Raw genomic sequence first — 22,258 nt, forward strand, 5'->3', positions numbered from 1 at the left:
GGGGTTCCTACGTCCAATGACTGGCCTAAGCAGGTGCTGGGGGCTCTCTAAAGGGCCATGCTACCTCCAGAGCTCCCCAGGGGTTGACTGAGGCTGTTGTTGAACCTGCATGGCAGCCCGGCTTCTCCCTCTGCCTACTCCCATTTCTTTCCCCTCCCTGCCACAGGTGGTGAGCCAAGGCCACTCCCTACCATGTGACTGAAAGGCTAACCTCCACGTCAGAGTGCACCTCCCAGGGAATCCAACCTGAAACAACGCAAATCTTTCTTGCTTCTCACCTTATGTAAGTCTGCAATGTTGTACTGAGTCTAGGTTCAAGAATCTGCCCTTGGAATGCAACAGAGATACAAAGAATGGTAATTACAGCCTCTTCCTCAGAGGAACCTACACTTGAGTTGGGTTAGGGAAAGATGAAACAAATACACGGGTATGGCAAAATGTACCAAGGGTCACAAATGTAACACAAAACTCCTCTGGAAATTGGATAGATTGAGAAGTGGAATCCTTGGAGTGTCAAGGAAGACTTCATGAAAGAGACAGTACTTGAGTGGAACTTAGAAGGGTGAGTAGGATTCTGATTGATTTTATACTTTCCACTGTCTGACAACAACTCTCACCTCTCAGATTAGTCCTTCTGGTACCCTATCCTCACAATCCTTCAACCCCATTGGAATCCATAATCTTTTGAAATGTTCACCTTTTCCCAGTCTTTCCTTTACCCTTATGATGTCCTCACTTCACTATATATTCAGCTTAAATTCCAGAGTCAATCATTCTAATTGCTCCCTGCGTACACACTCAACTCCTGTGCCTCTCTCTGCCTTGGTCAAACTCACATGGCAAAAACGTAATATTAAGTCCAACTCTCTGCCTGCTTTGTGCCTGCACTCAGGCAGCTGAACATGGATGCAGAAAAATGCACCACCACTTGCTCTCCCCGCCCCTGTGCAGTACTGGGGAATGCGCTCCCGCTGGAGGAACTGAATCCGATGTTTCCTTAATCTGTTATGGATAACACTTCTCCTCTTATCTCTCTAAGGATATTAAAATAGTGTTCTTTAAGTTATTTTCTGCTCCTGTACACTATTTCTTCTGAGTTCATTTTTCAACTTGTATTATTTGTTTTGTTTTCTTTCTTTCATGCTGGAGATGGCCCTCAAATATCTGATCATCCTTTGTGTTCATTTGCATTAAACAATAAGATACTAAAACACTGATTAGAGACACAGATTGGTTGGCTCCACTGCAGGGCAATCTGATGCCCAGTGAGTGTTTTCACTGAGGATCCCCAAATGTCACTGTCTGTGGGTCTTTTCCATGAGGTGGTTCACATTCTCCAGAGAAGGATCCTCCAGGTTCCTGTCTGATGGGTGTGAGCTAGCCGCTGTCTTTCTCGTGCTGGAAGTGAGGGAAGGCTAGGGAATCTCACTGCTCAGTGTGTAGTCTTTCCCCTAATCTCATTGATTTCCATGAGGCACATCATTACTGCCCTCCTTTATAACTGATGTCCCAACATCCAGAACCTCCCTGGTTCAATTTCTCCAGAAAAATATCGTGTCATCTCCTACAAGGGTACAGGTGGAATACCTACCTGCCAGCTGTGGGGTAGAAATCTTATATACCTAAGTACTCCTTATACAGACTTAAAACACTCTCCTCCTCTGCCCTCTGCCTCACTTCTGCCTTCCTTACTGTCCCCTCCCATCCCTGAGGCAGTCAGGATTTTTCAGGGGACCACTGGCTTCCTTTTTCCCCTCTGGGGAATGTGACGTCTCTCTACTCTGATATGTCGTCTGCCTTTTCTCCATTCACCTTCTGTCTTCATATGGTGGTTTCCAGATGTTCACTGGATTCTTCAAAGATGGAATTTTTCTTGATTGTTTTAGGGTGATTTCATCAGAAGGAGGAAAATGTCTTTATCAAGTGAAAAGTAAGTTATCCTTGCATGGTAATCATTTCAATTGTCTTAATATTACTCCTTAATTAGGCCCCAAGAAAAGGATAGTTTATTGTATTTTGAGTCTCTCATAACTCCTGACAGTACTAAGCACAGGATGTGTCTATCTGTATACTATATATGCATTCAGGGTTTAATAAGAACTCAGTAATGAAACAGATTGTCTCACTGGCAACACGTGTATAGTGCATACATTAGTGGAGACAGTCTAAGTTTCCAGTTGTCTAAAGGGCCTTGACTGGTTCCAAAGTTCTAATTCCAAATCAAACAGAACACCAGGGCAGAATAAGACTGCTTGGGACCGGAGACATTCTGCTCATGCCCAGGGCAGAAGCAAAAGGAGGCAGTCTTCATATTCTGCAAGCTTGAAGGTTCGGGTGCCTCAGAAATGTCAACAGCTTGGCGACTCCAGTGTTCAGTGCAATGACTTCCTTTCATTCTCTTCTCTTAGCACCATTTCATTTAGATAGGCATAGACCGTTCTGGACAATTACTCTGAGTCCTGTGAGGCAACTTGCTCTTTTTACTTCTTTTTAGGATTGGCAGAAAAATAACTGTGGCCTTCAACTTCTAATAACTCAGCCTAGTATCTCGGAGCTAGAAAATCTGCACGGCTAGATTTTCTTCTAGTCATTCTTCCTGGCAATATGACAAACGCCTAGTAACCAGTGTTAACAGGGTCAGTATGTTACCTGCAGTCTTTCCCCAACCAAGGCTGTATCAGCTAATGCCACAACACTAAGGTGTAACTCAGTGGCCTAAAACAACAATCATGAGTTCTGTGGGGTCTGCAGGTCAACTGGGGACAACTGGTCTAGGCTGGAGAAGCTCTGCTTCACCCTGCAGTCATCTAGCTTGGCTCTGCTCCACAAGCCTCTTAGCCTCCTCCTGGGACTGGCAGGCCAGCCAAGGCACGGTCTCCCCATGACGATGGCAAAGACATGACAGAGCAAGTCCAATTGCACAAGCACATTTCCAACCTCTGTTTGTGTCATCTACTAGCATCCCATTGGCCAAGGCAAGTCAAATAACCAACTCCAGAGACAAGAAATGAGGAAGTACCACCTGCTAAAGTGGGAGGGCACAGCAAAGTTACAAGACAAAAGAGGTGAATGTATAATTACAATCTTATTGCTAGAGGAGGAAGACTGCAAAGAATTGGAACCATCATCCAGTCTCCTATCCAGTCTTCTCCCAGGTCACATTCTTCCACCCCTTACCCAACCCATGACAGCTGAAGGACATAAAATATGTCCTTAATACAAATCTAGTTAAAGTACAACTGGAAGAATAAAACTGATACTCTCAAAGTTTGCATTCAAAACCAGTCTTTATTTTTAATTGTCCACATCACTGCTTACCTCTATTAGAAAAGATAATTAAAAGAATGTATGTGTATTTTGTTAATGGAGATCCCCACTCCACAACTCATTCAGTCCTTTCTATTTCTGTTCACCAAAAGCAGGTGTGAATTACATGGAAAAAGGTTAAGGAGCTCACCAAGAGATTGTGAGCCCACCACACAGATTGTGTCTTTAAGTCATACTTCGCCTCACTTCATGTCCTTACACTAGAAATGCAAATACGAAAAATTAACCTTTTATATCAGCTTCTGAACTCTCTCACCCAATTGCTGGGAAAGGATGCTAGTTAAAAGCAGGACAGAGCATGGGACAAAGACATTATAGAAGGTTCAGAAAACAAAACAAAATGAAAAAACAGTGAAAAGGATACTGAGAGGTTATAAACAATTCTTGCTTTCTTCAAGTTCAGCATCTAAAGCAAAAATAGAACCAAATATCTCTATTACTTCCATTACAAGATAAATCTTTTACTTCTTTACCCCCCTTGTATCAAAAGCTGGCCCCTTCATAAAGCTTTGAGGGGAAAAAAAGGTATTTGTTGCCTGCGAACAAAGTTTTTTGTTTCTGCTTTGTTGTGTTTACTTGGTTATGAGTGATATCTGAACAAAGTGTCTTCATCTAGCTTAGCACTTTTTTTCAATATACACTTAAGAACACAGAGACTGAAATAACATCTGAGAGTCCCAGAAGTATTCTGAGCTGAGAATGTAACAAAAGCTCTGCTATGCTGCATAAAATTGAGCCAAGATTCACAGATAATAACAATAATACATTTCTGCTTCATGCTTTTCATCTTGATGTGTCTGAATTACCCACTGTCTACTTCAGAACCACTAGCAGAAACTCCCTCCTTGACTCAAGGCCGCCACATCTCAGTATAGAAGGCTGTGATGTTCCATGACTATATAAACAAGAAGAAATAAACATAATTCTCCTACACATGCCTGTACCAACCTTCCACCTTCTTCATTTTTTGCAAAAAAAAAAGAAAAATTTTTTTTAATTTGATATGTATTCATAACTAAGGAATCAAGTGCCAATCAATGAATATACTGTCATGTACTTATTGCCCATGGTGGACATTTTACTTTTTTTTTTTTTTTGCATTACGCGGGCTTCTCACTGTTGCGGCCTCTCCCGTTGCGGAGCACAGGCTCCGGACGCGCAGGCTCAGCGGCCATGGCTCACGGGCCCAGCCGCTCCGCGGCACGTGGGATCCTCCCGGACCGGGGCACGAACCCGTGTTCCCTGCATCGGCAGGCGAACTCTCAACCACTGCGCCACCAGGGAAGCCCAACATTTTAAATAATATAATCTTCCAATTAATATTATTTCAACTTCATTTCATTTTGCAACAAATTAGTACAAATTGTACAGAAAGTCTACACTTCTAAATGGCTTTCTCACTCACCCAAGGATTCTAGAATTCACTCTGAATTACTGCTAACACGTTTTATCTCAGGAATCTACAAGAGGGAAACAGATACCTTCAACGAATGGAGTTGCTTGTCTACGGCCCGGGCAAGTTCCAGTATCATCGCACACGGCACAGCTGAATCAGTGGCTCCCACAAACACTCTGTTGTCCCAATGAGGAAAATACTTGGAGTCATAGTGACAGGAGAGGACCAAGTGTCGTTTAGCAGTGGGATTGAGGGTGCTGATAATATTTGAGAAAGACCGGTACCCATAGGGTGTCTGACTCAAGAAGGTATCCACTTCCAAGACCCAGTCAGCTTGAAGTCTCTGAATTCTCTGCATGATGTGCTGATCAAAACAAAAAACAAAATTTCAGCTCTAGACAGTTAAATTTTATGTAATGCCTTTCAAGCTAAAAATGCAATCCATGCTTATTATATGAAGCAAGGATGTTTAAAGGAAAAGCTAATCATCTCCCTCTCCCTTAACTTCCCCCTGCCAACCCAACTCAACCAACTGTTAATATTACCAATGTTAAGAGTCTGCTGTATATCTTTCCACACCTTTCTCCTATTTATACAAACATGTACTAGCACTCAAACATGTATATTTGGCCGAGGGATGTATATTCTTATAAGAATAGAATCCTACTCTATATTTGCTCTGCTCCTTGCCCCTCTCACTTAACAGTGTATCATGGACATCTCTGCACATCAGGAGAGGGAGCTCCAGTTCAGTATACATTAAAGCCCACTTTTAATATTTCTAGGAGGATAACAAGACAGGTTTGAGAAATTAGATATACTAGGTGGGTCGTACAGGTCATAACTTCTACTCTAAGCTCTTTGAGGGTGAGAACTGCACATGGCAGCTCTTTTTGTCCGAAGCACTTAGTATGTGCCCCCAGTCAGCAAATATTTCATAATGTAACAAACACTAACAAAAAATACTAATGCTCACCTGTTAAGGATAATTCACAGAGAGTCCCGTTACAAGGGGATGGTTGGGGGATATTTGAGGTTCTGCCCGCTCTAATAATCAATAAGCAACTCTGAACCATAATGACATATCAAGCAGTTTTCCCTTTGCATTCAAGGCAGGTCCAGACCCACTGCAAACGCTGGTGAAAATAAGGAAGAATCTATTTTCCCATCTCTCCTGGTCATCTTGGGCTTTGTGAGCAACATGGTGACTGACAGGGAAAAACAGCAGATGGAAAAGAAACACCACTTCAGGGACTGGAGGTGTCTTCTTAAAGAATCTAGGGCTACCCTGGTGGCACAGTGGCTAAGAATCCGCCTGCCAATGCAGGGGACACAGGTTCAAGCCCTGGTCCGGGAAGATCCCACATACTGCGGATCAGCTGAGCCCGTGAGTCACAACTACTGAGCCTGCGTGCCACAACTACTGAAGCCCACACACCTAGAGCTGGTGCTCCACAACAAGAGAAGCCACCGTAATGAGAAGCCCACGCACCGCAGTGAAGAGTAGCCCCTGCTCGCCACAACTAGAGAAAGCCCGCACACAGCAAAAAAAGACCCAATGCAGTCAAAAATAAATAAAATAAATAAATTTATTAAAAAAATAAAAAGAATCTAGAGCTTGTGGTGTGAAAAGCTACAGGTGAGTTCATTGCTGTTCCATTTGCCCTTTCCTATCTTTATTTTCCCTTTGCTTTATTTTCCTCACTATGTTCCATTTATTTCATTTTGAAATATTATACAGATTTTTGTAAGTTGCCTTAAAAAATTATTTTTAAGTCACACAACAAACTAACCATCAACACATCCGGCAGTTTGTTCCACAATGAACATCCAGTGGGGATGGACCTTGAGGTGATAAACAAATAACTTATAATGACTGGAAAAGAATGGGAGATTCCCCTCCACACACGACTTTCTAGCCTAGCCAAGTCTTGTGTGACCTGCCCTAACTAATGTGACATGACACGTAGGCAAGGGCCTTGGAACAACTGGGGCAGGAAGCTTCCAGGAAGAGGAAAACTAAGCCAGAGGGAGGACAGTGCTTCTACAGTCAGCCCTGCAAAAGCCAAATAAACAAACAGTTTCCCAGATATTCACTCCTTGCTCTCTGTCAGGAGGTGGACTTTGGCCTAAAGAGCATGTATACACAGTACCTTACCTTTTCTATTACACATTTACAGGTTGTCTTTTCATATAAAAATAATTTTTAAAACTTTATAACCTTTTTGAAATTATCACTCATATCTCATTTATTTTGTTATTCTCCACAATTCTTAGCACTGAGCTTTGTACACAGTAGGCTATCGGTAAATATGGGTTGATTATAACAAATAAGTTATTCTCAATGAGATTATATAAAATTATATGATATGGAACATTAATAGTTTGACTAGAGAGAAATCACTGCATCTAAGACAAGTTTTCCAGAGAATTTGAAAATAAGTTATCCTCAGACTTTGGCGAAAAGATATTTTTCCATAAAAGGGGTCAATCTTAAAAAAAAATAAAAAGCACATCCGCCAGAACATCTGGTAACCAGATGATGAGCTGCTCCATAAAATGTGTTCAATACCAATAGCTGCCTGCATGCTTACAAAATGAGTTGGGATTTTAAAAGATGTATCTGTTAACTTTGCTCAGCTGAAGTCTCACACACACACTCATTCCTCATCCAGTGAACAGGTTTTGGCCATAATTTCTGATATCTGTGTTGACACTAAAATCCACAAAAGCATCAGCAAATGCCCCCAAAAAGAGTTCTGCCTGAACTAACATTTTTTATTCAGTATAAATATTTTTATTTATCTTAGCAACTAATTTCTTTATAAACAATCAAATTGGCTGCATAATCTAATTAGGTCACCAATATCCCTTACAGTTGGGCTTTTGGCTTGCAGACTTAGTCTGCAAGTTCCCACTATAATTCTCTAGAGTAGGCTCCAGAAGCTACTGCTCTTCTCACTAGAGTGCCCCTAAACAGGGAGTGCTTGGCTATGAGAGAGCATCTAAAGTGGCTGTGCTTCTCTAACTACAGGTAGCAAAAGCCTCTGCCTACCAGGCATGCTAAAATGCAATTTAGAAATACAGACTGTATTTTGGATTTCTATACATCTATCTTTTTAAATAGAGAAGGCAGAAAAGAGACAAAGAGAGATGGATAGATTGAGACAGAGAGAGATGGAGATTGAAAAGAGAGACAAAGAAAAGGATATGAAAATAGAGGGGGAGACAAGGAGAGAGAGACAGAGACAGGCCAAGAGTGGGAGTGGAGAGACAGAGAGGAAGAGAGAGAAAGATAAAAGTAAACATGGCATTCTACTTCCTGGGGAGGAAGGCCCCAGGGGATTTTAGGTTAACACTGGTGAATGATCCTGGGTCAAATTAATTAAACTTACATTCTCATTTCCAAGTTCTGAGAAACACTGTCATTAGTAGAGCAGATTTGTTTGGAGGAAGCAGATCCTGTGATATTTGCAATAAGTCTGCAAACAGACCACTGTCTGGATGCTGAACCCTGCCACTGGGGACTTCAGGGTCCTCCTCCCTCTTGGGTGGACCATATATTAGTCTCTCAGGCTCCAAGCTGAAGGCCCTCCACCCAGAGCCCTCCATTCAGGGATACACATACCTTTCAACGAAGAAGCCCAGCTTTAGCTACTCGGATGCACTGGACATACACAGGGGATTTTAACCACCAAGTTTCTAGGTTGCCTCTTTTAGACAAAGTTTCTGGCTTGCTCCTTAGTGAGACTTTACCACCCTGATTTTTTAAATTTATTTTTTATTCCTCTCTCAGCTAGAAATCACTGAAATCCTCTAAAAATTAATACTGTCAAAGTATTAAATTTACAAATAAAGTATCTTCTCTAATAAAAATATTCTAAAAATCCAACAGGCAGCTTTAGGCCCATTGATCGGAGACAATAAAAATGCAGACTATGGGATATTGTTCCCATATTATCTTCTGAAAGGGGATTCATAGCAATGCACATCTTTATTGATAACTGATAAAAGTTAAATCACTAACCAATTTTACATCAAGTCCACACTTTTTTTAGATTTTAGAGTCTTCTTTAATTATAACCCTGAAACTCTATGAATTATAAAACATCTGATCTAGTGCTCAAAAATGCCTTAGGAGAAAAAAATAATTTTCCACCATTCTTGTCAAAATGTAGTTCAGAGTAAAAGGTACTGATCCTAGTCAAATTAAAGCCATTCAGTGTAGTTCCCTCATAATAACTCAGTGTCATCTACCTCATCTTCAAAAGAGGGAACCATTTATCTTCCACAGCTTAGGGGACAGCTCTCCTAAAACTCATGGTAATTTTCTTTCCCCAAAATTATAAAATCAAATCTCTTAAGTGGGATTTCTAACACAACCATCCTGTTAGGACTACTACTTTGTCAGCCAGCCCATGTGCAGGTAGCCCAGCAGCTATTCCCAGCACATTCCAAAGCACCGTCAATAAATTTCTCACTTGCCTCCACCCCACATGACATGGAAGATGTTATTATGGATTCCGTAACACTTTTAAATGAATATGAATTTTTTAAACCACGACAGAACCTATGTGTATTATTTGTGAAATCTATTCTGTTGATGTTAAAGATCAAATAGCAATATTTGTTGTCTTCATGGCTTTCTAGAGGTCACAGGCAAGGAACCTCAGGTCTGAAGTATGCACATACACTTCTCGGTATATACTTGGCCTTCTGAGCAAATGGTACCGGGAAATGAAAAAAGTGGAGATAAGTGAGCGCTACAGACCTAGATTTTTTCTAATGAGGAACTGAGGATTTGGGGAAGACCCAGTAAGTGCCCTGAACTTCTTTTAGAAAATGCTTGGGAGACGAGGCCCAGGGGAGGTCACTGAAATGAGTGGTATGCACCTCACTCTCGGACCCGGGCCTGAGAAGATACAGAGCTGGACACATTTGTAAGCACACACCACAGAGCTGGTCTCTCCCTGCTACCACTCTCCAGGGATTGGATGGAGAGGTCAAGCAGATACCAGTCCAGGTTCTGGCCTCATCACTGCTACGTGTACAACCTTGAGCGAGTTAATTTGCATACTTAAGCCTCAGGTCTTTTTTTTTTTTTTTTTAATTTTATTTATTTTTGGCTGCATTGGGTGTTCGTTGCTGCATGTAGGTTTTTCTCTATTCGCGGCGAGCAGGGGCTACTCTTCGTTGTGGTGCGCAGGCTTATTGTTGTGGCTTCTCCTGTGGAGCACGGGCTCTAGGTGCACGGGCTTCAGTAGTTGTGGCTCGCGGGCTCTAGAGCGCAGGCTCAGTAGTTGTGGCACACGGGCTTATTTGCTCTGTGGCATGTGAGATCTTCCCAGACCAGGGCTTGAACCCATGTCTCCTGCATTGGCGGGCGGATTCCTAACCACTGCGCCACCACAGTAGCCCCCTCAGGTCTTTTTAAATCTGTAGCACTGGGAGAACAATTGTACCCACAATTACTGTGTGGACGGAATGAGACGATCCATGCAAAGACCTCTGTAAAGTGGCTGACCTGAAAAAAGTGCCAGATGAACATCAGCCATCATCAGTATTATTCCTCACTCTGCCTAGAGCTTAGAAAGAACTAAGGTGCTCTTTGGGTCTCTGCCACCTAAGTCCTTAGGGGAAGCAAGAGCTGTTTGGATAGAAGACAAGAGGCTAACGGGGCAACAGACAATGGCATCTGGGCTCAACTTGAAAAGCAGAAGCCAAATACTGGATAGAAAGGAAGAGCCCACCAGCTGTGCTGCCAGGCCTTGCAGGTGTCACTCTGTCACAGCAGCGGAGTGCCAAGGTATTCGCCTGAAGTGTTAGGGCAGGTGGACTACTCTCAGAGGAGGATATGAGAGGCCAGCCTCACCCCATTCCTTCCCAAGCTGCCCCTTAAAATGGGGCTACTTTGAAAAAATAGTCATTCAGAGCTGGGGTTTCAGATTGCTTAAGAGGATTGACACTAAGGAGACAGAGAGACATTCAGGTCTAGCCCACCTTATGGCTTAATCTACCCTCTATAGCAGTGCCTTTCAAACTGCAGTGTGCAAATCAGTCTGCCTTGAAAACAGATCAGTGGGTCATGACTGGCTTTTAAAAACTCATAATAATAAATAGTAAAATAGAATTAATATCAGGGTAGATTGCAGGTAATAGGAGTATTTTTCATGAAACTTTTGTATCAGTTAACTCTATGTTTGTGTGTATAAAATGTAAAATATATATATTTGTTTACCATGGGCCAGAGTCAGAAGCCTGAGAAGCATTGTACTGGACAGAGTAGCTTATCACTGATCTTGACTCTCTCTCCTGGGAGAATACAATTTCCCAAAGGGGAATAAAGGCTTGTTAGGACAGTAACTCACTCTTGACCCAGAGCCGTTAAGAAAGAAATGTCCAAGCCTGTTGATATTGGGTGTTTAGGATCCAAGAAAACTCGGTTGGGTACCTGGGGTTGTGTCATAGAAATGATCAAGAGTTGAGCACTTAGTACCCTATCTGATGTTGCACCCCAGACAGAGATTTCACACATAAATTGATTTAGGTTAACATGCATCTTTTAATTCAGAACAGATATTTGCTCTCAGTTGTTTGGTTTTCTGGGTGCTTATTTTAGTGAAAAAGATGAGATGACAGATCTGAATATCAGACAACTCGGCACTTCAGGCATAATGTTATCTCTCATGTGAAAGCAAAGTGTTCGACAGCCTTCAGGTTTGTGTGCTGTTTTCTCACCTGGCGAGCAGCATAGCTTCCAGGGGATCCGGGATATCGCTCAATCAGCAACGGTGGTAAGTCATTTTGCCACATTTCAGAAATACTGGTGCCTTCTGCAACTTGTCGAAGAGATGATACATTCAAAAGGGCTGGTTGGTGATAATTCTGAGGATCAAATAAAATTATTTAACTGGCTATCATTTCATAATATGTTTAAGACTTATCCTGAGACACTTGCAATTGTAAAATATTCGCTTTGAACCTCAAAATAAAGGGATAGCTCTTACGTTATACAAAGTAAATTAAACTACTCAACTTTAAAACTGGCCTCTTAGATCTAGAACTTAAACTGTTTTGGCGGCTTGTTTCTAAAACAGAATTAATATAATGCTTTGAACCTGAGAATTAATATTTAACACTTATAGCCTGTGTAATTTTAATAACTTTTGTACAATTGCTTTGTAAAACTAAGGTTTACAAATAACAATTGATATCCTAGTCTTAAGAAAACTTAATATTTCAAAAACTACAGCCAAAAAACAATATAATTTGTTAGCATAACTGCTTTATAAAAGCCAGTGAGGTGTTACAGAATAAGTGTATTCTTGGGGTGAGAGAAACTAGATTCAAAGTTTCTGGCTGCCATTTATAGGTTGGATGACCTTGGGCAGGTCCCTTAAATTCTCATTCCCCTCAAAATACCAATAAAGGAATTTGAGCTAAATCTACACTGTCCAATGTGGTAGCCACAAGCCATATGTGCCCATTAAGCTCTTGAAATGTAGACAGTCAATGTGTGTAATACACATATTGAATTTCAAAGACCTAGCACGAAAAAAATGTAAAGTATCTCGCTAATAATTTTTATAGTGATTACACGTTGAAATGAAAATTTTTGATATATTGAGTTAAGTAAAATATAGTATTAAAATTGGTTTCACCTATCGCCTTTTACTTTTTTAATAGAGCTACTAGAAGATTTTAAATTATATATGTGCTTCACATTATATATTGCTATTGAATAGCACTAACCTAGATGATTGCTGCAATTCTTTTCAGCCAGAGCTTGATGATTCTATAACCCACTAAATAGTACACCTTTTGCCTTCAGTGAAAACTATTTTAATATTCTATTAATGATCACACTCTTTGGTACACTTATATATTAATTAAGTGAACCTTAATTTAAGCAGCTGAACAAACATAACATTCAAATTTGTATTTTGGATATGACTTTACATGTGATACGAGTAATGATGAATCATTCATTCATTACATGTTTGTTTTTTTTGGGTTTTTTTGTGGTACACGAGCCTCTCACTGCTGTGGCCTCTTCTGCTAAGGAGCACAGGCTCCGGACGCTCAGGCCCAGTGGCCATGGCTCACAGGCCCAGCTGCTCCGCGACACGTGGGATCTTCCCGGTCCAGGGCACGAACCCGTGTCCCCTGCATCGGCAGGCGGATTCTCAACCACTGCGCCACCAGGGAAGCCCCCATTCATTACATGTTTATCAGGTACTCAATGATGGAATGTGTTACTCCTCCCCATAGGGATCAGTGTGATTCGTTGATCAGAGGATTTCTTCCCTAAGAGGAATGTTGAAGGTAACATAAATTCTTTGGAATGCAAAACAGAGCTCAGGGGAGCCCTGTCTACTTTACAGCTTTTTCCAAGACCTGTGTAAATTGACTATGTCTAAGTTATCACATGGCTATCTTCACTCCATGGGACACTGTGGAATTAGAGAATGCTTGTTGCCTAATTACTTATACCCATCTACACTTTGCTATGCTTCAGCGTCACTCTCAGGTATTATCATGCAAAGAGCGTGAGCTGTGGGTCCAGCCAGCCCCCCTTCAACTCAGCCTCTCAACTCAACTCCCCACCACTTACTAGCTGGCCAGGTTACTTAACCTTATTAAGGCTTAACATTCTCATCTGTAAAAGGGAGGTAATAACACCTACTTCCTAGGGTAATTATAATTGAGCTAATACATGTAAACTGCCTCAGTAACTATTTGGAAAGTTTTATTAGTTCTATTACCATCTATCAAACATTAAGAGGGTAGAATTCCAAGCTGGAAAGGCCACTGAGAGATGATTATCATCCAATCTCTTTGCTTTCTGTCACTGGAAACTGAGTCAGAGAAACCAACTGATTTTCCCAAGGTTGTAGGAGAGTTACAGGTAAGTTCGAGAGAAAGGATCCTGGCCCTGTAGATTCCCCATCCCATGCTAGTTCTCCTCTGCCTTCCTACACTGTCTGTGAACTTCCACTGTTAAACACAATGTATCGATGCTGTATCTGGAACATCTCAAGGTTTGTGTTTATTTACTGGTAATATATTTTAAAATATATTTCCTTAGTAAATTTGTTGCTGCAGCCTTTAAACTCCTTGGTACTTCAGATCTAAGTCCTCCTGTTAACTCTCAAACAGCACTTTGAGAAGGAAGAAGGAGCTAAAAGACAACAATAGAAATGTGAGAAGTGAAAAGAGAATGGAGGCAAGAAGTTGGAAACTTACATGGTTAATTATTACTTAACACGGGCCAACAAGAGCCTCCGGTTGCTCCTGCTGCCTCACAAGCCCCATGCAGGGCCACTCACCCCCCACCCCACCCCGCCCCGCCCCCACTCCGGTTCACCACGCTTCAGTCACCTGGCATCCTTCCAGGACCCAAAGCAGTGTGAGGCTCAGGCCTCCTGGGGCCTTTGCATTGTGGTGCCTTCTACCTTGAAGGCTTTCCCCTTCCTCTTCACCTGGCTAACTCCTGCTCATTTCAGGTCGTAGCCCAGAGGCCTTGTGTGTTTACTTGTTTAATGTCTGATTTCATGCAAGAGGTCAACTCCAGGAGGACAGGAACTATCTCTCTTACTTTCCACTCTCTCCCCAGAACCACACAGTACCCAGCTCACGTGGCACACTCAATAAATACTGGATGAATACATCAAATGTGGAATCGACAGATGAACTCTTTTTCTAAAATAGTTCAACTTCACTAAGATTATGTTTACATAATAATAAAGTAAAATGGGCATGTTTGCCATCATATATACCAAATCAGTTGAATGAACAGAAATTATAAAGTCAGGAAAGACAAGTGGCTGCCTGCTGCAAAGGGCCAGGAAGTACTGTGGGTCAATGTTGGTGGGCTTTGTTCTTTTTGAATTTCTGAGAGTCGATGCTCATGATGATTTAGAGTTGAGTTGGCCCAGTAGTCATTGTGACAATCAAGCACCGTTGTGTCAAAGGCTGTTTGGCCAGGGGCTCCTTTTCTATGCACTATTACTCCATCCCAGAACCTACCTGGTCACTGTGGTCCTTCACTCCATGTCCACAGTGAAAGGAAATCAAGCTGATGTGTAAATGGGCAATTTATATTAAAGATTGCTGCCATGACCTCCCCCTGCCGCACTGCCCACCTGCCCAGTGGGGTGGAGTGTCACTCCAGGACCCTTTGTTTTGGACATGTAAGATCCCCCTGTCCGATAAATCATTGATGTCTCTATCACTGTCACCGGGCTCTTTCTCTGGCCTTGAAACTAGGCAACTACAAGGCTTGCAGGCCTGCGGGGTACAGTCCAACAACTGGTGGGCCAAACAGGAGGCCAAGGAAATTCCCGTGAGCCCCGAGATTTTGGGAAATAAGGACGAGGAGGAAGAAGATAGATATATAAATAGGTGATTTATGGAGGCTTGAAAGAGTTCTTAAGAGATTTAAGAAAAAATGGGAACAAAATAAATACCCCTCCAGCATCTCTACCTGTAACAGATATCGTGGATGAAACATAGTTGACAAATAGCACCAAAAAATGCTTAATGGATGAATAAAGGGTAAGCTCAGCAGACAGGCCCATCGGTGCTCCTGAGTACAGACACTGACCTGTGTTGATCCTCAATCTCCTGGGCTCACCCACTTAATGAACATACTTCAGTAAAGTGCCCTCCTTCACCCTGCCTCCCTGGGAATAAAGATGCCCCTGTGAAATCACAGAGATTAGAAGCTTCCCAATCAGTGATGGACAGAGAAGGGGAAACAGTCACACTCAGTTAATTACTTAAGCCTTTCTATTGATATTTATTAAAGCCCTGAATGGAAAAGCATTCCCTTTTTCCAAACTAAAGGGCATCCATTCTATTTTTGTGGAGGCTGACTCTCAGAATCCAATAAATCTAAACATCTATGTGGGGCTGAGAGGAAGGAGGAAGAGGGGAAACCTGGACAGAAAGTGTGGGCCGGGCGTGAGGAGAGTAAACAAATGAGGCAAAACTATGTTGAGCCCAATGTTAAATGCCAACCCCCAATTATTCTAGGTTTATTTCAGTTAAAAGGCATGTAGACAATTTTCTATTGGGACAGGCATTCTCAGAGGAATGAGTCTCTATTACAGCCCCTTCCTTGTCTTTCATCCAGGCAGAAAGGACAATAAGTCTGCTCTGGGTGACAAGAATCTGTCAGCTAAAAAAGTGTGACCCAGATATCCTACAGCATCTCCTCTGGACTAATCACATGGTGCCAGGCCAAAGAGGAGTTTAATTACATAATTTGTAGAGCTGGCCCAGCTTGCAGAGGGATTTGAGGTCCCAAACCATTGAATTAAAGGGAGAACATTACAGAAGCATAGCCAATTCAATTCTAGTTTCCATCCCATATGAGCGTCTCCCAGACAGCACTCAGATTAACACCTGTGTCTACGGCAAATTCAACCCAGCCAGCATTTACTGAACTCTTTCTGTGTCAGATGCCACTGATATTACAAATACAGTTGTGGAACAGTTGGGAAGTGAATAAGATAAAGTTCTGTCTTCTTTAAAGGTTAGCAGCCCTCTATCTAAAAGCAAAGTAGTGCAGGCTTTGAAAACAACAATTTAGGGCCAAATCACAGCTCCCTCACTTACTAGCTAGGAAAAATTTCCTTATCTGTATAATGGATGTCATAGTACTTACCTGCCAGATGGTAGAAGCTCAAAAATGGCACATTTTCTTTCTCCCTCTGCCACCAATACCCAGGCTACCACTGGCCCCCTGTCCCTTCCTTGGAGTCTCCATTGCTGCTTCATGATTCATAAGAATCATGATGGGTAGAGGGGTAGATGGCTAAGAACTTTTCGAACCATGGAGGAGGGGAACCCTAAGATTTTTTAGAATGTATGTGGCTCCAGAAGCAGAAGAATGTGAAATGCTGTGAGAGCAGTAATTGTCCTCCAGAACTACCCTGGAGGAGGACTTTTAGGTGAGGCCAACTTTCCTGTTCAAGGTTCCTCTGTTCAAAAAATCTGTCCCTCCACCCTCAATATGACTCAAATAATAAAGGAAAATTCTACCAATTAAAATATGTTGGGTCCCAGCTTTACAATAAAGTTTGGAAACAACCTAACTCTCCAATAATAAAGGGATAGTTAAACTAAAGAAAGATAAGGGCTCTTCAGTTCGCTGCTGTAATGGTGGTCAAGTTTCCTCATCTGTAAATTGGGGATGAACGTACCCTCCTCACAGAGGCACAGTGAGATTCAAGTCAGATGCTTATATATAGAATCCTGGTACCCAGATGCCAATGCCCCTAAATATATACCTGTGGGCCCACCTGTGAATCTAACAACTTATAATATTACTTCTTTGGAAAACAATGTTTACAAGTTTCAAATAAGCAAATCACGGTCTTCTAAACACAACCAAAAATTAGGGTTGAACTGTTCTTACATATTAGATCCCACTGTTAGAGACACACCTTTATTTCAAAGCAAAGAAAATGGATTTCAAAATCAATGCTTCCTTTACCACACCTCACCTTTCGGCAGACCAGTGTGCCAAGGGCACACCCCACGTGACTAAAATAGCTAAATGCCATTCAGAGCAGGAAGGCATGTATTTTAGTGTGGATTAATTCATTTCCCAGGCTTCAAACTGTACGTGACATCTGGAAGACTTTATGAAAGCCTGGAGAGTAAGGGAGGGCAGGGGGAACCAGAAATCAGGAATTGTCATGGTTGATCTTGTCATTTGCTTCTTTAGCTTGCATCGCTTTAAAGGAAACAATTTCCCAATAGAAAAGCGATCAGAAGTTTCTTAAATATAAAAGGGATGCATGCTTTAAAAGACATTTCTCAAAAGTTAGTCTCATTCATTTAAAACATTGTAAGAATCCAGCACCTTCTCCCACCCACAAATACATCCTGCCTGTAGATGATCCCTTCAGAGCAGGTCCCTCAAACAGTCCCCACCTCATTTAGTTCCATTCATGTCCACGTATCATAGACACATTTGGCGGCTCCACATTTCGGTAGTTAATGCCCCTTCCCAATTTCTGGTCAGGAAGGAGAAGATTTAAGTCTGTGCTGAATCCCCATGGGAAGCTTTTCTTTCTTTTTCTTTTTGCTAAGATTTTGCTGATTTATTTTTTTAATAGATCTTTATTGTAGTACAATTGCTTCACAATACTGTGTTAGTTTCTGTTGTACAACAAAGTGAATCAGCCATATGCATACATATGTCCCCATATCCCCTCCCTCTTGAGCCTCCCTCCCACCCTCCCTATCCCACCCCTCTAGGTCATCGCAAAGCACGGAGCTGATCTCCCTGTGCTATGCGGCTGCTTCCCACTAGCTAACTGTTTTACATTAGGTAGTGTATATATGTCGATGCTACTCTCACTTCGCCCCAGCTTCCCCCCTCCGCCCCCCCACACCATGTCCTCAAGTCCATTCTCTACGTCTGTCTTTATTCCTGCCCTGCCACTAGGTTCAACAGTACCTTTTTTTTTTAGATCCATATATATATGCATTAGCATACAGTATTTGTTTTTCTCTTTGACTTACTTCACTCTGTATGAGACTCTAGGTCCATCCACCTCACTACAAATAACTCAGTTTCGTTCCTTTTTATGGCTGAGTAATATTCCATTGTATATATGTGCCACATCTTCTTTATCTATTCATCTATTGATGAACACTTAGGTTGCTTTCACGTCCTGGCTATTGTAAACAGTGCTGCAATGAACATTGTGGTTCATGTCCCTTTTTGAATTACGGTTTTTCTCAGGGTATGTGCCCAATAGTGGGATTGCTGGGTCTTATGGTAGTTCTATTTGTAGCTTTTTAAGGAACCTCCATACTGTTCTCCATAGTGATGGAAATAAAAACAAAAATAAACAAATGGGACCCAATTAAACTTAAAAGCTTTTGCACAGCAAAGGAAGCTTTTCTTATAATGAAGTTATTCTTGGGTTGACTACCCTCATCCTCCCCAGGTTCCCAAGGCTAGTGGTGTCCATGTGTAAGTGGGGCATGTTGTGGCCCTTGAATGGTGAAGCTGTAAGTGTCACCCAGGGAGCTGAAGTGGGCTATTCATACACATCGCCTGTGGCTGGGCAGGAGACGCATGTGGACCATGAGAGGGCCTATGCATTCACCTTACGTCCTGGATTTCCAAGCTGCGAATCAATACTGGCAGACTGTAAGCATTTAAAAGATCTGTTCAACAACACTGTCAAAGTTTATATCCCTTTACATTGCTGCTTTTCTTAGTATCTTTAAAAGTATACCATTTACTCCAATACCATTAACCTTTGCTTAAGTCCCTAGCAATTTCAGGATTTCAAAACTGTTACACAAGAAAGGGAAATAATTGTGAACCTATATACTTCACACAAAGGGAACTTGCCAATCACTTTTATCCTAAGTTCCTCATGTGAAATCTCCAACTCTATACATTTCTCTGACAATTGCATTTTACTGTCTTTTGAGAAATATATATATATATATATTTATTTAAAGTAAAGCATGTCTCCAGTTAAGCTCCTTCGTTCGGAGCTGATCCGCTTAAAAATCTAAAACAGACTGACAGTGACAGGACCGTGCTGAGACTGCATGGAGACCTCAACGTCGGGAGGGCTTCCTTGGATGCCGCGGCGAGGGAGCGGTGGGCACACCGCCAGACGCGGCCAGCACCCCGGCGGCCAGGAGCGCAGAGACCGCTGGCCTCGCGTGTCCCGAGCGGGCGGCGGCGCGGCGATGCACCCTCACCTCCCGGCTCCGCCACCGCAGGCAAGTCACACTTCCTGTGCCTATCAGTACCCGCATCCGACCGCAGCCGAGCGGAGGCCGGTGACATCACCCAGCTCCCGTGGCATCTCCAAAGCATCCCCGCGGCCAGCGAGGACGCAGAGCCCCGACTCCTCGGGGCGCAGGGGCCGGGGACTTCGGCTCTGCCCCGCCTCCCATCCTACCTAGGTGGGGGTCACGGGACTCTTGAGTCCCCGCACCCGCAAGAGCCTCCCAGGTACAATCGCCCAGCAGCAGCCCCTCACCTTCTCCTGGGTCCAGTCTGCCGCTCCCCGACTGACACCCCGGGACACCAGGGGCAGGGCGGCCACCAGCAGCAGCAGGCGGAGGGTGTCCATGACGCGCAGGTCCCCGCCGCCTGCCATCTCTCCTGGGCTCTCTGAGCGCCGGTTCCCCGAGCCGCCGGCGGTCACGAGCCCGGGAACGCGCGTCCTTCGCCTTCCCCCTTCTCCACCCTTGGGTCGACTGCGCCCGCCTCCCCATCGCCTCCCGGTCGCCGCCCCACTGCGCTGCGCAGGCCGAAGCCGCAGGTCTCCACCACCACCCACCACCTTAGCAACCCGGGGTCTGGGCTGTCCTGAGAGGCATAAGCTTCCGAATCCATGGGAACAGAGACGGCCACTTCCTTGTCTAGGAGAGGAAGAAAGGAAGGAGGGAAGAGACATGGAGGAAGCATTTTTATGATCTCCACTGCCATGACTGGGAATAGAAAGGGGAGGGAGGGTTCATCAAACCCTGTGAGGTTAAGAATTATTTTCCTACGGCTCATTAAGAAGGGGTGGCCAGGGATCGATATTTACCGGATACTTCTGTACCAGCCACTGCCCTAGGTGCTTTTCCTATGTTCCCATATTTACCCTTCCTAACCATGTGAGGTAGGTATTAATCCCATTTAACAGATGAGCAAACAAAGCCTGAACTGGGACCCTCAAAATATTTCCTTTGTAACAGTCCACCATATCTTTTCTCTTTTTTTCTCACAGATAGTTACCTTGCCTTATAGGGGACAGACTATCATATTCCCAAGCTGAGAAGTATGGTTGAAGTAACTGTCTGATATACATGAGACCTAAAATGTTCACAGTGGAATCCATGCCCCCCAAAGGAAAAGCTAAATAAAACTGTATTTACTCTGTAACATCCAAGATCACTGTTACCGCATGCCACAGGGAGATCAGCTAGGTGGTTTGTGACCACCTAGAGGGGTGGGATAGGGAGGGTGGGAGGGAGGGAGACGCAAGAGGGAAGAGATATGGGAACATATGTATATGTATAACTGATTCACTTTGTTGTAAAGCAGAAACTAACACACCATTGTAAAGCAATTATACTCCAATAAAGATGTTAAAAAAAATCACTGTTATCAAGATAATTCTAGAAACAAAATGGTATCTCAGTTTGGTGTGTACCTTTCTAGTCTAAGTTGTCTGGACAATTACTTCACCATCTTCTTTTTCTTCCAAACTAAGGATCAGGGTGTGGCTTGCCATGAGTCATCTAGTAACATATAGATCCCTGAAAAAAAACAAGGACACTGAAACAGACCTGTTTGCCAGACAGCAAAAGTCTGAAGGTAATGCAGTCAGCCTGAAGGCTCACCCACTCTATATTCTTAGGCTTGGCTATAAGAGTAAATTTAAAGAGGGAGAGGGCTGACGTGAGAATAATGTCTGCCCTCCTCTGGAGCTATGGTGGAAGACAGGATGGAAATACACACTTCCCTGATGTTCAAAATTGCTAATCCTATTCACGTCTAAGAATTTTGAGTAACAATTCAAATCTTCCGGCTCAAACAAAATTAAATAGCTTCTTTAGTACATCCATGGTCAGTTCTGATAATCGGACCACCCCAGAATTGTCCATTGGTTTGTATTCAGAACAAAACCACTATCACATCTTCCAATATATTTTTCCTCTTTTGCTGCTTAGGCCAACCTTGAAATTGTGGGTTTCCTGAGTGGCTGGGTAAGAAACAGAGTAATTGTTTTTCTTATCCTATTAGCTTTTTATCTTTCCACAGTGTGATTTCTATAAGAAAGGGAAGGTGGAAATAGCAAACCTACATGAAACAAAATGTTAAAGATAGCATGCTAAGTATAAGCAATTCAAAATGAGAAATACAGAAATGCTTGAGTTAAAAGGTTAACACATAATTTTGACAGTTTCCATTGCCTAAGTTCCCCAATCTTCTCCAATTTTGATTATACTTAAGTCAGTAAGATGCTGTTGCAGTTTGAGATCTATAGGAAGTAGACTCTGGAACAGAGCTTAGCATTCAGGATGTGTATTAGGGAGTGCCCTTGGGACAAACCCCTGTGGGAGGGAGAGAGAGCAACCAGACTGGGCAGAGGGAAGAGTCAGCAGAGAAGCGGCCTCCTCCTCCACAGCTTCACCCAGCCCCATGGAGAGCCCTGGAGCTGAAAGCGCCTGTCAGAGTTGTCCCACAGTGACCCCAAATGGTTGAAGCTTTGTACCCTCACCTCAGTGGGGTGACTTCCTATAAGCAGTTCTCTGCAGCCAAAGGAGCTGACAGCTAGAGGCTGTCTGCCAGCGACACTCCAACAGCTGGAACAGAGTCCTTCACTGAAGGGAATATGAACAGTACATCTCTGTATCCACTACTCATGTATCCGTGTGATGTATCCCATACATCTAAAACATTTTGCATAGTATGTGAAACTGATTTTAGTAAATCGTTTTTTACACATGCGGGCTTTTCTGACAACTTTCCATAAATCTACGAATCCAATA

At 42.9% G+C, this 22,258-nt stretch overlaps 1 protein-coding gene and 1 long non-coding RNA gene across 6 annotated transcripts in view; one reads left to right on the plus strand and one right to left on the minus strand.

The window, feature by feature from the left end:
* The window catches only part of QPCT (glutaminyl-peptide cyclotransferase), a 28,156-nt gene extending 8,202 nt beyond the window's left edge, over positions 1–19,954 (minus strand). Inside the window, exons 1-5 of one of the 5 annotated variants that reach the window (XM_019942893.3) lie at positions 19,753–19,950; positions 11,462–11,608; positions 4,809–5,087; positions 3,692–3,733; positions 279–302 (exon numbers count right to left, since the gene is read on the minus strand). In XM_019942893.3, coding sequence (XP_019798452.2) covers positions 279–302; positions 3,692–3,733; positions 4,809–5,087; positions 11,462–11,608; positions 19,753–19,872 — 612 coding nt within the window. In that variant the 5' untranslated portion in view covers positions 19,873–19,950. Of the gene's footprint in view, positions 1–278; positions 303–3,691; positions 3,734–4,808; positions 5,088–11,461; positions 11,609–19,752 lie in introns of all 5 variants that reach the window. The other 4 variants (XM_019942891.3, XM_019942895.3, XM_019942894.3 and 1 more) reach the window with 4 other exon arrangements.
* LOC109551154 (uncharacterized) lies at positions 240–6,350 on the plus strand. The gene is made up of 3 exons (XR_004521842.2): positions 240–562; positions 1,887–1,930; positions 5,836–6,350. It is a non-coding gene; the product is annotated as an uncharacterized lncRNA (long non-coding RNA).
* Positions 19,955–22,258: the final 2,304 nt, after the last annotated feature.

This window comes from Tursiops truncatus, chromosome 14 (assembly GCF_011762595.2).
Source record: "Tursiops truncatus isolate mTurTru1 chromosome 14, mTurTru1.mat.Y, whole genome shotgun sequence".
Lineage (NCBI taxonomy): Eukaryota > Metazoa > Chordata > Mammalia > Artiodactyla > Delphinidae > Tursiops > Tursiops truncatus.